General features: G+C 36.6%; 1 protein-coding gene across 21 annotated transcripts in view; it reads right to left on the bottom strand.

Annotated features, from left to right (window-relative positions):
* The window catches only part of CDC42BPA (CDC42 binding protein kinase alpha), a 327,011-nt gene that overhangs the window by 19,467 nt on the left and 294,136 nt on the right, over positions 1–13,408 (bottom strand). For all 21 annotated transcript variants that reach the window (XR_011434078.1, XM_070255597.1, XM_005607958.4 and 18 more), the window contains 7 exons: positions 12,747–12,828; positions 10,757–10,973; positions 9,629–9,691; positions 7,146–7,739; positions 5,357–5,454; positions 2,891–2,975; positions 457–580 (listed from right to left, as the gene is read on the bottom strand). Coding sequence is in view for 20 of the 21 variants with exons in the window: in XM_070255597.1 (XP_070111698.1) it covers positions 457–580; positions 2,891–2,975; positions 5,357–5,454; positions 7,146–7,739; positions 9,629–9,691; positions 10,757–10,973; positions 12,747–12,828 (1,263 nt within the window). In the remaining variant the exon portion in view is untranslated. The remainder of the gene's footprint in view (positions 1–456; positions 581–2,890; positions 2,976–5,356; positions 5,455–7,145; positions 7,740–9,628; positions 9,692–10,756; positions 10,974–12,746; positions 12,829–13,408) is intronic.

Raw genomic sequence — 13,408 nt, 5'->3', positions numbered from 1 at the left:
CTTTTAGTGCTTGGATATCAAAGAAGTCTACCCTATTTTACAGGTAATTCTGACCGTTTTATGTATTTCTTTTAAAATACTTGATAATACTTCAGAAATGTTTTTATACGTAACTGGAAATACTACAAGCCTATTTCTGTTTGCTCTGAAGAGAACAGGTAATGTGAAGTTCTTAGACATACAGAGGTTTACTATATGCACAGATATGCTCTATTATGCTCTATGCTTATATTACAGAAAGGTCCACATTCTAAAAATTGTAACTATTCCATACACATTGAGAAACGAATCAAATTACACTGAGAAGTATTCTCATTATTGCAGTTTTTAACACCATAGATGACCGACAGATTTTCAGAGACCAGATTTTCCTTCCACATCAAATGCAGTATTACGACCAAACAGTCCTTCCAATGCTACAAGCGTGTGTGGGTGACGGGCATAAATTAACTCCACCTCCTCTGCTGCATCCTCTCCTCTTCTGGGACTCGGAAGGAGTAACGCCGCTTGTTGTTAATGTTTCTCACCATTTGTTTCCGACTATTATCGGATGTTTCAGGAACTACTAGCTCATCCCCTTCTGTAAAAAAAATACAAAGAATAATGATGTTCTTTAAAGTGCTAAAATGCTTTTTATCCATTAGTCTCCAAGACAGTACAAATATCAGTTAATTGTACAAGTACGTAATCAAGCATAAATGATAAAATTATTTCTACATATTAAAACATTTCCTTTGCAAGATCCAACATGCAAGATGTGGTCCTTACTAGGAATTGTGCTCCCACTAGCTTCCTTTACTAAAGGTCAGAATCTGTCGTTACTTCTACTCTTCTGATCTTGAGGAGAAAGGATACTTAACTGTATACATTTAGCAGTCCAGCACACATCTTATTCTATTTCAATTTTAATACCTATAGGTGAACAAACTTTCAGCCATGGGCTCCCAAAACATGCTGGGATATGTGAACATACTCTAAAAATAAGAGACAATCGTAGCTATACACCACGATAGATGCCATTAGTTAAGGAAAAAGAGAAAAGGCAACCTTTACAAGTTTTTAACACCCAAAAAGCTAAAGTGAGAAAAAGAAGGTGGGAAGAAGCCAAGTGGGGCTGGAAGGCAGGCCAAAGTTGATAATTAGTAAAAAAACCCCAGCATTCTCCCCATAGTGTCGTAGCTTAATCAGACTGCTTTCCTAATGACCAATGTGAAAAGGACAGAATTTTCAAAGTGGATGAGAATATGAAACACAATTCCGGAATCTGAGAATTGTGAGGATGAAGCATGTGTTGGTGTGTTGCGATGGCCATGGGAGGTTTTGGATAGCCAGAGGGCTGCAGGAGCACTTTGAGCTCCTGAGAGATGGAGGAGAAAGCAAGACAGAAAAAGGACCTCTGGGAAATGGGATTTCCTCCCCTTTTCAAAGGACAAGACAACTACATTGAAATTTTGGCAGGTCTTCCTTCTCTAAGCTCTACCTTGACTCTCAGCCTAGAGCAGAAAGATGGAAGCCCAGGAAAAGACAAGTTGGAAGAGGTGTCACCCTATAGACACAAACTGGGTAATGCACACATTTTATGATCATCATGATCACACACAGTGAGAACAGAGTGAATCCAATGTTATACAAATATTCGGAATTCCTCTAAGAAATAGATCCAAAATTAAATACAGGGTCTTGGAAGTGAGGGGCCTAAAGCTTAAGTTTCATTAGCTTCATGGTGAATCCATCTGTGAGTGGGAATCCCTTCTAAAACCTGAGTATCCTTTCTCGAGTCATACTGGAATATCCTCTTAGGACAGGTCTACTCCTACAGTCACCAGACTGGATACCAAGAAACCTCCAGTGCCAAGCGGATGTACCAGAGCATCCAACCTGAGGCCCAGCAACATGTGCGTGTACTTTAGTACTTAAAAACAAAACAAAAATGACAAACCTTTGATAGATTTCTTTTGGATAGTAGAATATATAAATTTATTGGAGAATACGGGGGAAAAAGCATAAAGAAGATAATAATCACACTACTGAGAGAGAACTGGTATAAACATTTTAATGTGTTTTCTTGACGCCAATGTTTTCACTTACGTTTAAATCAATTTAAATTATTATTTTAAATACATAATGTACCATAAGAACATCTTCATTAAACAGATCCACCACAAAAGATCATAAACTTACGAATACCTTTGCTATACAGAAATTTGTTGCTAAGACATGAAATTAGCTTTATTATATGGAAGAGACCATTATAATAATATTTGTTAAAGTGAGATTTTAACTGTTCAGGTCACTCTGACTGGCAAACATTTCATTTTAATTACACATGGACAGGCTCCCTGGCCGGGACTCACCCCACAACTCTGGACACTGCCCTGCTCCTCGTAACCCCAGGGCACCCACTCCCCTCTCCTGATTCTGGGCACTCCGGGGACTCTCCTCTCTTCCCTGTTTCTGCCGCTCACGTTGTCGTTAGCACTTCAGAAGCTCTAAGCCCTGTGCGTTGGCAGTAGATGTATTCCAAAGTCCCCACCGGGACTCTGGATGGGTTTTCATAATTTTAGTGGTACAAATTTTGGTTAGGTTCTACAGTATTAAAAACACAGAAGATATATTCAGCTATACTTTACTTACCTCGTTACTCCACAGAAAAATAACAAGGCAGGTCAGAAAGAAATATTTTGCTTGTACGGCTACGCGAGCTTAACAGGATGACTTTTTGTCCAGTAGTTTTATTATACTGAGAGAGTATGATAGTGGCCAAGATAACAGACTTTGGAGCAAGATACAGTTGAGGGAAAATCTGGGCTCTGCCACTTATTATCTTTAGGCAGTCAGCTTAGAGAGGACATTTCCATTGAAGCTATCTGATTAATGTGTATTTTCTTACCTGCCATCTTATTTTTGAAATATATTAATCTAATTGTCTCCAACCCTAAAAGATTTAATGATCCTTCACTGTTTAAGGGTCGGACCTAAAATAATAAAAAACGAAATTAGTATTTCAAGAAAACCTTCAAAAATTAAGTCTAAAACTTTTGGCCTATTTATAAAGCACATACTATTAAGATCTTTAATTTATCCTTTCCCTTCAAAATATAGCCTTCACAGAAAATCAACAAAAAATGAACCTTAGTTCTGACTGGAAAGGTACAGAATTATCTAATTTGAACAAAGTTTAATAATAACATTTTAAAGAAAGAATATTCTGGGCAAAAATAAAAAAAAGTAGAAATACATTTAAAACTTAAATTTGACTTTTTAAAGCCATTAGTGACCAAATGATTATACTAAGATATCAACACAGCTACTTTATGAATCTTACTTGAACTAAATGTACATGAAAGACAGAAAGGAGATTGTGCATCATTGGGGAAAGGAAGGACTGTCAACAGATGGTAATGGAACCGCTGGTTATCTACACGGAGCAAATGAAATGGAATCCTCGCCTCACACCATACACAGGAAATCAATTTCAAACGGATTAAAGATATATAAATGTAACAGGCAAAACTTTCAAACTTTTGAAAGAAAATAAGGGTCATATCTTTCTAATCTTGAGGCAGGAAAGAGTGTCTCAAATGGGAGAAAAAAAGATAAACCTAAAGGATGAGAAAGATATTTTTAACTACTTTAAAATTTGTAACAATAAATTTTTAGCAAGACAATATAATTTATTGTTTTCTTATAACAATAAATGTTCAGCAAAATACAACATAAAAATGAATAGAAACTCACAAATGGAAAAGATTTACAACACCCATTACTAAGCCAGTATCTACAATATATAAAGAATTTCAATAAATCAATAAGAAAAAGATGACCAATCAAACAAAAATCACTTATTATGGTTATAAAACTATGAATTCTGGCAATGGCAAATATCAGAGACAATGTGGCTCAGTAAGAACTCATATACCGAGTGGGAGTGTCAACTGGTACAATTACTTTGGAAAATAATTTGACGTATCCTGTAAAGTGGAACACTTGCATTCCCCATGTCCCATCAATTCCGTTCCTAAGAATATGACTTAAGGAAACCACTGCACACACGAACCAGAAGACAAATGCAACAATGTTCACAATAGCAAAAAGCTGGGTCAATAACTCAAATGTCTGCTAATCAGAGAACTGATAAATAAATTATGATCTATTTACCCAACAGAATATTTTATAGTAGTGACAAGCAATAAACTTTTAAATAGTATGTGTAATAACATGGATGAATTTTAGAAACACAGTAAATGCATGAAGAAAGCAAGGCAGGAGATGACATACAACATAACATTATAATCTCAAATGCAAGAAAAACTGAATATATTGTTTAGGCCTATGAAAATATGCAAAATTTTTTGTATTTTAAGAAAAGCAAGAGAATGATAAACACACCATTCAGGATAGTGAATTTCTCTGGGGAGAGGCAGGGGTATGGGATGAGGGAAAAGTACACAGGAGGACGCAGTGATATTGATAATGGTCTGCCTCTTAAGTTAGGAGGTGGGTTCATAAGTGATCAGTTTATTATTGTTTCATAAAGGTCATATATTCTTTCGTGCATATGACAAAATTCACATGATAAAAATAAAATGGAAAACTAATTGAAACCAGCCAAAACGTACAAACTAGAGTACGATATTAAGTTGTTTCATATGATGTATTTACAAGAGCTTTTTTCATTGTTGATGTGGTTTAAAATTGGGGCAGATCTTGAAATATCATCTTGGCTACTTTATTTCACCTATTCCTCTAAACCCTGTCCCTCAACTAATGATACATGCTACATATCTACATGAAACTAATACTCTTCAGATTTGCAAAATAGCTGTTCTATACTTGTAAAAATTCTCTTTATGTTATCAAAGGGAAATATTAAAGGAAAATATTATTTTATTAGGAATACGTGACATCTTTATTTTTTAATCATGAGATACTTAAACACAGTTTTGGTTCCAAATTTAATCACTTTTTCAGTCTGTGAAATCTGTCTCAGAGGATTTAAAATTGCATACCATTATGTGAAAAACAGCTATAATTAAGAAAAACATACTCCCTCAGAGCTCCTTAAACTAAAGAGGAAGATAATACTGACATTCCAGGTTCTAGGATATATTCTATTTGTTCATTATGATAATAATCATACTTTATATAGTGAAACTAATTGTAATAAAAACAATATGATGTTGAGCTATCTATAAAATTAAACAGCTTGATTTTTTCTTTACTATGTTTTTACTCTTAGCTAAGTCCCAAATTATCAATTACATATACCCAAAAATTCTGAATTCATGAAAAACAACTAGTCACATCAGTGTTTCGCTCATTAGTTCACCTAGTCCACATTTTAACGTTATCTTACCTTTTTGAGGGGGAGAGTCTGAATCCATTCCATGGAGTTCACATCAAAGATATCGACCGCGTTCTCACTATACACTGAGAGATAGGGTGCATTGTAACCTGGGAGAAGGGGGAGGGGACAGTTGGCTGGTTACTGTAACTATTAAACCCAAAACATTTTGAAAGATCTTTGCTAAACAACTGTAGAGTAGAATCCCACCCAAATCCTGTTCTTCTCATATGGCAGTCGTCAAAATAGTTCTGAAATAAACAGAACATAAATCACAGATGGGGAGATTGTATAGCCATTATAATACAAAAGGATTCTGTTAACACCAAGGGTATGATATTCCCTTACCCAATACTAGTTCTATAAAGAATTTCACTACATTTTAAAGTACTTGATTCCTAAAGCCAAGCTATTGACAGTAAAACAAACTTACAAAGTAGCGAAATCTTTAGGTAGGAGTTCTAGTCACAGTTATGAAGGTACGATAAAGGACCTGGCACAGTGACATGAGCAGGGGAGATGCTCCGTATACACTTACGGAGAGGATAAACATTGATAAATGGTGACACAAGCAAAGAGATTAAATGATTTACTTAAACTAAAATTATGAATTAAATTTTTGGCAGAGCTATTCATAAAACCCAGATATTCTAATTCTTACTTCACATTAGAAGTAATACTTGGAATTAATATCTGATTAGGTTACAAAACAGCATTCATTAAATATGATGCCATAGACAGGAGTATATTTTTCAGAAGAAACAAAACATTAAGAGTAATCAAGTCTGGGTAGGTAGAAGTATTTTTCTTTTGTTCTTTTTTTGTGTATTTTTAAAATTTTCTGTAATAAGCACGTCTGGTTCTCCTAAGCTTTCTTCTACTAAATCTTACCCTCCACTGTCCCCATACCCGTCACTCCTCCTATCTTGTCACAGTGGAAGAGGCTGCACTCCTCCTGCCCCAAATCCTGCCCCAGGTTCTGAATTCCACCCTCGCCAGCCTTCTTGAGGAACTTCCTCTATTTCCTGCGTTTACCAGACAGACAACCTGCCCTAGCCCCCTAGTGGCTACTTCCCTTCAGCATTTAAACACACTCAAGTGTCTTTCACTAAAAACAAAACACTTTGGGTTAGATACTCCTACGTGCCTATGGAACTCTGAACTTCGCTGTCATAGCACAGATTCTCCTGCAACTTCTGGTTTGCTCATGGACCTATCCTCCTGCACTCCATGTTCTGTGAGGGTGAGACTGTCTATTCTGCTCATTGTTCTATCTCGTACAGTGAAATGCACATGACAAGTATTCAACAATTTATTGTTTTAATCTTTCTTGAAAGAGTACAATAGGCAATTTTAAGTATCTACCTGTCTAGGTAAAAACTGAATAACACTTCCTATAGATGTGACATTATACCTTTACATCACCAATTAAATAATTTACTTAGTAACTACTTCTCCAGAATAAGTCTTATGAGCTATTAAGGTTCACAAGCACTATATTTCTGGGGACCATGAAGGTAACTATTTAGAATTATTTCAAAATACAAGAACATGCGTTAAAAAATCCATCTAAGTAAGATATTCCATAGAAAGATTAGCTTTAATTATGTGCATGTTAATGTTGACCTTGCAGGCTTACGTCTAAGTACATATGGTTACTTTACATAACTAACACTTAGGAAAAACTTTAAGGATGACCTAAAATAATAACTTGTTATTAACAATGAATACATATAGGAGATGAAGTAGAAGGAAAAAGAAAGAGACAGAAAGATAAGAACCAAAAGTAAGAGAATCTTACAACAAGAGGAAGGATTTGCTGGCCACATCAACTCCTGCTGTCTAGATCTTCGGCCCTGGCAGTCGGTATATATCCCAATGCTGTTAAAACACAGCAGGTACTCTTTACTGGAGATCTCAACCGCGCAGATGGCATCCATTGGTTGATGTGCAATAAATGACAGTGTGTGGTCGTTTGAATGGAGCATACTGTACGGACTTCCTTCTCCATTCAAGGGGTATCTCAGAAATCCTGACTGGAATCCCACACAGAGTTGTTCACTGAAAATGGCCATCCACTGGACATTATATGGGACTTGAATTTCCTTAAATTTTCTGTGACGGGTCTTGCTCTGAAATAGTTCATAACAGAGGACCTGCCTTTTCATAGCCACACACAGGCATGTAAGAGCTCCGTGGCGCACTCTTCCAGAAGTTATGGTTTGACACCCTTTAGTTTCTGCCAGCTTATAAAACTCAGTCTCTCGCCCGTCCAAAGCTGACATAGGAAAAAGTCGGACATGACGATTTCGTCCTGAGATCACAGCAACAAGCTGATCATTTGGAATGAGTTCAATCTGATGAATCTTCTTATTGTCACCAACTCTAATAATTTCTATGCAAAAAAAATAATAAGTCAAATGCAAAATAATGTTTTGTTTACGTATTAATCATATATTCCAATTATACTCAAAAGGATATAAATCAACTTAAAATAAAGACACAGATACACATAGAGAAGAATTAGAGATCAGAAAAATTAGAAGAAGAAAAAGGAAGATAGTTATACCTATTATAAGATAATTTAGCCCACCTATAGTAAGGTATTAAATTCAGCGCTGAGATTTCTGGCAGCCAAGGCAAAGAGTTCCTGTGTGACAAAGCATGCCAGATCTTCAAGAAAAACCGTTTTTACTGGCACTAAATTCTAAGGAACTTTACCATGGAGTTCCCATTTTAAAAAAGTTATTCATATTTCACTAAAGGGCAACAAACTAATATAGTTTAAATGCAGTTTTCCCATGATCTAACCTGAAAGAAAGATAGAACTTAGAACACTATTCAAGAATGCTAAATTAAATTGGTTCCTTTTTGTTTCACCCTGTACAGTCATGCAATACTTAATGACAAGAGATACATTCTGAGAAACGTGTCATCAGGTGATTTCTGTCGTTGTACAAACATAATAGAGTGTGCTGAAGGGGAACAAAATTTGCCACCCCAAAATGTGTCTCTTTAACACGAGGATTATTTCAGGCTGATTATTTTTCAGAAACAGTCTTTCTGAGAAGGACTCAAAGTTTTTCTTGTTACCTCTCCCTTAACTGCCTAAAAGAATTCAGATAAAAATTCCATCTCAGGAAGTAAGCTATCACCTAGAATAATGTGAACTAGGTGGCAGACGGGGAGGAACCTAGAAAAGCCTGTTGGTTGGAGTCGCCTCTGTGTTCTTCTGTTTCTATTTGGCCAAATAAACATTTGATTTCCATACGCTTGCTTGTTTTCACGCACCTGTGAATTGACTTCCTGCCCCTTGCAGTCCCTGACTCTCCCCACCCCAACATCCTCTTTCGTTTTGGTTGCGCACAGTGTTTAAGGTGAGCGCTTTGGTGATTTTGGTGAGTTACTTGGTTCTCCTGGGTTTCTCCCATGTACACACATTATTAAACTTTTGTTTTTCTCTTGATAATCAGTCTCATGTAAATTTAATTCTTAGACTAGCCAGAAGAACCCAGAAGGGTAGAAGAAAATCTCTTCCTCCCCTGCAGTACTACAGAAACCTAGATGGTGTACACCTAGGCTACATGGTACTAATCTTATGGGACCACCATCATATATGGGGTCCATTGTTGACTGAAATGTCGTTATGTGGCACATGACTGTATTTAATTCCTCCCTGGAAAAAAACTGCAGTAAACTGTGGGGGAAAAAACAACAACAGATACATTTTTAATACTCTTAGAACAATGGAAAAATCAAGTTGTATTTTCTTTCTTTCTCTTTTGAGGAAGATTAACCCTGAGCTAATATCTGCCGCCAATCTTCCTCTTTTTTTGCTGAGGAAGACTAGCCCTGAGCTAACATCCATGCCCATCTTCCTCTACTTTATATTTGGGATGCCCGCCACAGCACGGCTTGACAAGCAGTGCATAGGTCTGCACCTGGGATCTGAACCAGCAAACCCCGGGTCGCTGAAGCCAGCCCCAAGTTGTATTTTCTTTCACATACCATCTTTAGGAATGCAATCTGACTTCAAAGAGCAGAACTGTTCAATAAAATGACACAAGAAAGACAAAACACACTTGGAAATTTTAGAACTCAAGAGGATTATAAAAATTAGAAAATTATATTTTGACTTATAAACACATCAAATTAGGTCTGGAAAATTTCAATTATAGAATAAATAAGAGCAAATTCTGCTCTTTTCAGAAACTAGAACCTAGCAGTTAGAATTTTCTAACAACACATAGTTCAAAGTTACTCCACAATAAAGTTCTCTCTTACCATCTTTAGTGACATGCACAACAAATAACCCTTCTTCATTTCCCAAAGCTATCCTCTCGTGATCTATATAAGACATAAATATAAAACATTTGCATTAGGTAAAAACTATGTAAAACTAATAGAATAAAATAGATAATAAAGAAATTTGGTGCAAAAAATTGAAATAAAATAATTTAAAAACAGCAATAACAATTTATGCTACTAAATTTCCTTTCAGATTACAGTGATAAATATTATCTCATGTCTTTTTTTAATAGAACAATCATTAGAAAATAATCTATATCAACACTTGGGAAAAAAAGTAAATGTTTATTCAATAAAAAGAGAAAAAAATTAAAAACCAAAGTTTGTTGGTACCCTGGGGGTCCAGTTCCATTTCTCGTTTTGGGAGGGAAAAATTGTGAAAGGCATTTGAACACTACTCACTAAACTTTTCATTATTTACTAGAAAGTAACAAAAGAGTTGCCTATCTACCATGGTGAAAATTTAAACTTCCAGACATAGAAGCTGTCTCTTTTTCTTTCTTTTTTTTGTGAGGAAGATTAGCCCTGAGCTAACTCTGCCCATCTTCCTCTGTTTCACATGTTGGATGCCTACCACAGCATGGCTTGATAAGTGGTGCATAGGTCTGTGCCTGGGATCCAAACTGGCGGACCCCTAGCTGCTGAAGCAGAACACGTGAACCTAATGGCTATGCCACTGGGCTGGCCCCCAGCAGCTGCTATTTTTTGAGGGCATTTTATATGCAGGGCACTCTGTGTTATGTATTCCATCCAATTTAAACTTCCCAATAACCTCCGAAAGGTGATTAATATCTACATTTTACACAGGAAACTTATGTTTTAAGAAATTAAACAACTTGTTCTAATTCACACATGCAGAAAATAGATTTGTTACTAGGTTAATCTTTAGCATTGTTGCTTTTTCAGAAGAAAACACATTTGAAGAGTGTTGTTTACTGGAAACAAAGCTGTATATGGTTTCATTCATTCAATAAACATTTCCTGAGTGTCTGTGATAGAACACACACTGTTAGACGCTGGGGATTCCTAGATGAAAGCAGTCCCTGCTCACAAGGTAGCTTAGTAAACAATTAGGACAACGTGATAAATGTTATGAATTCTTACCTATGATTGCAGCTGCCTGGGTTGTTTTAATGAGGGGTAGAGTGCTGTCATAAGCCTCTTTGGGAACATAGACTGAGCGGTCTCTGAATTTGTTTTTCTTCAAAATCTTGTGCAATTCACTCAGCACTCCCACCCACTTACTCTTCTCATTCTCACTATCTGCCAGCATCAGGATCGAACATGTGTTATTAGATGCTGAGAGCTGGGAAGCTGTGACCTAGAACAATTAATCAATATTCATGATATTAGAAAACAGACACACTTCAAGCCAGTTTTATGCTTCTGCTAGTTTGCTTAGCACTATCCGATAAACAGAGCATTCATTAAATAATTCCTTTAACAGAGTTCAGCTGTTCCTAATCAGAAGAATAACTAGTTTTAGCATTAGAATTCATGACAAAGTGAAGGTAGCAGATACCATTCTAGATGTTAGCATCATTTTTATTTTCTTTGCTATAAAGCGCCAGAACACTATCCTAAAAAATGCATTAACCATGCCCATATTACAGCAGCAACTGACATTTACTGAGTAATTACTGAGCACCCGGCACTGATCAAGGCATTTTACAGGTATTAACTCATTACCCCTCTCAACATCTTCATAAGGTAGGTATTGTTACTACATCCCGATTTTATGAATGGAAAACTGAGGCAGAGAAATAAATTTTTCCAAGGGCACACGACTAGACTGTGATCCCATGTCCATAGTCATAAGTACTAGACTATATTGATTTTCAACTTGTTTTAAACGTCAGAAATGCTCAGAAATACCTACATTCTCTACTTCATAACAATAACTCACATTATCTTAGAGACGATCAGATCACTTGAGTTAGTATTTAAATGAAGGTTTATCATTATACACACAGCATTTACAATCAGAACAGATTTAAATTTTATATACATGGATCCCTTATTAAAAGTAATTTAAGCAGCAGTGACGATAAAATCCCACCACGTGAGTCAGCTGGAGATAAGTGGGCCTCTGTAGGCTCCCCCGGTGGCTGGGGAGAGAACAGATAGTTGGTGGTCCGGGAACTGAGAGACCAAGGAGTCTTTGTCTGACCTTCCTTAGATACAAGACTCATATACAATACTAAGCATCTAGGCATAACAGGGCAGTAGTTTTTTTTTTTAACCTCTATTGTCTTAATTCACCAATTCAAGATTGCACTGTGGCCGACAGTCTCCAGAGGCGGCCACCAACAGCTCTTCCTCTGGAATTCCATTCTTCTCATCAAGAAGTCGAGTCCACTGTGCCTCCCCTCAAATCCAGACTGACCTCAAAACTTGCTTTGATCAACAGAATGCAGAAGGATTATAATGCCTGTTTTGGGTTTAGTCCTTAAAAGGCCTGGCAGCTTCTCTGGTTCTCCTGGAAGCCAGCCACGGAGAGCTCAGCCAGACTACTGAAGGATTAGAAACCACATGGAGGGAGTTCACAGAGAGAAGCGAGATCACCCCTCGGACAGCCAGCACCACAGCCCCCGACATGAGAGTAGGTCATTTTGGATATTCCAGCCCCAAACGAGCTCAGTGCAGCCACACGCGTGACCCCAGTCAACACCTAAGAAGTGTACAGCTGACACACACAAGGGTGAAAAATAACAAGTCATGTCTGTTTATGCCACTGAGTTTTGGAGTGGTTATTACAAAGCAATAGAACTGAAACACACATCAATTTTTTAAGTGAGCTTTTTTTAAAAGCTTGTGTTTTTTTAAAACGTGAGAAACCTCACATTTAGTCAATTTTCCATGGGGCAGTATTTATTCAAAAACTGAATTGTGACTCAAAAATATTATTCAAGGGGAAACCTATTTTACAAGCCATGTAGTCAGGCTTTCTACAGATCTTTCACTAATTAAATATTCACTTAGTACCAACTGTCTATACATTCAAGTATTGGATGATATGGAATACATAAAGGGATATAAGATTTTTTATCAAATACAAATAAGTCAGTGATCAAATTACAGCATACATACTTACTCTAAATATACACGGTATATCTTTTCGACTTGCATGAATAACATCAGAAGCCAAGACTGAACTCACAGAAAATTCTTCATCCCTGAAGAAAAAGGGAAACATTAAAAGTCAGTGTATGTGGGTATGTGTGTGTAGTTTTGGGTGTGTATCCAAATAACTCATATGAAGCAATCCTCAAAACTTAATTACACAAAACATTCAAATTGAATTTTTAAAAAAATTTGATTTTTCCCCTCCTTGTAATTCACGGTGCCCAAAGTAAGTTTTCAAGAGAAATTGAGTTGCACATTCTATAAAAGCTAGAAATAATTGCTGGTTTACTCAAAGTAACAAGGCCAATAAGTATACATGTAGAACTCGGATTTGAATCCTGGAGGGTCTCCAGAGTCTCCAGCACACGGGGCCCTCTTGCCTCCCATAATACATTTCAAGTGCCTTCAACACAGCTCATGTGACATTTTACTGTTCCTTCAACATCTACAACAGATTCCCTCCACAATGATCTATTCCTGTGGTTTCCTTAATTTGGTTATTGGTACCATCATTTTCTTGGTCTTGAAGACTTGAGATCTTAGTCTTATCTTTGATTCTTCTCCCTATCTTTCTATATTTAGACCCTTAGCAGGCTCGGTCAGATTTTCCTTACACCTAACCCTTCATAT

Source organism: Equus caballus, chromosome 30 (genome assembly GCF_041296265.1).
Source record: "Equus caballus isolate H_3958 breed thoroughbred chromosome 30, TB-T2T, whole genome shotgun sequence".
NCBI lineage: Eukaryota > Metazoa > Chordata > Mammalia > Perissodactyla > Equidae > Equus > Equus caballus.
Note: the sequence above shows the minus strand (reverse complement) of the source record. Positions and strands in the feature narration are given on the sequence as shown.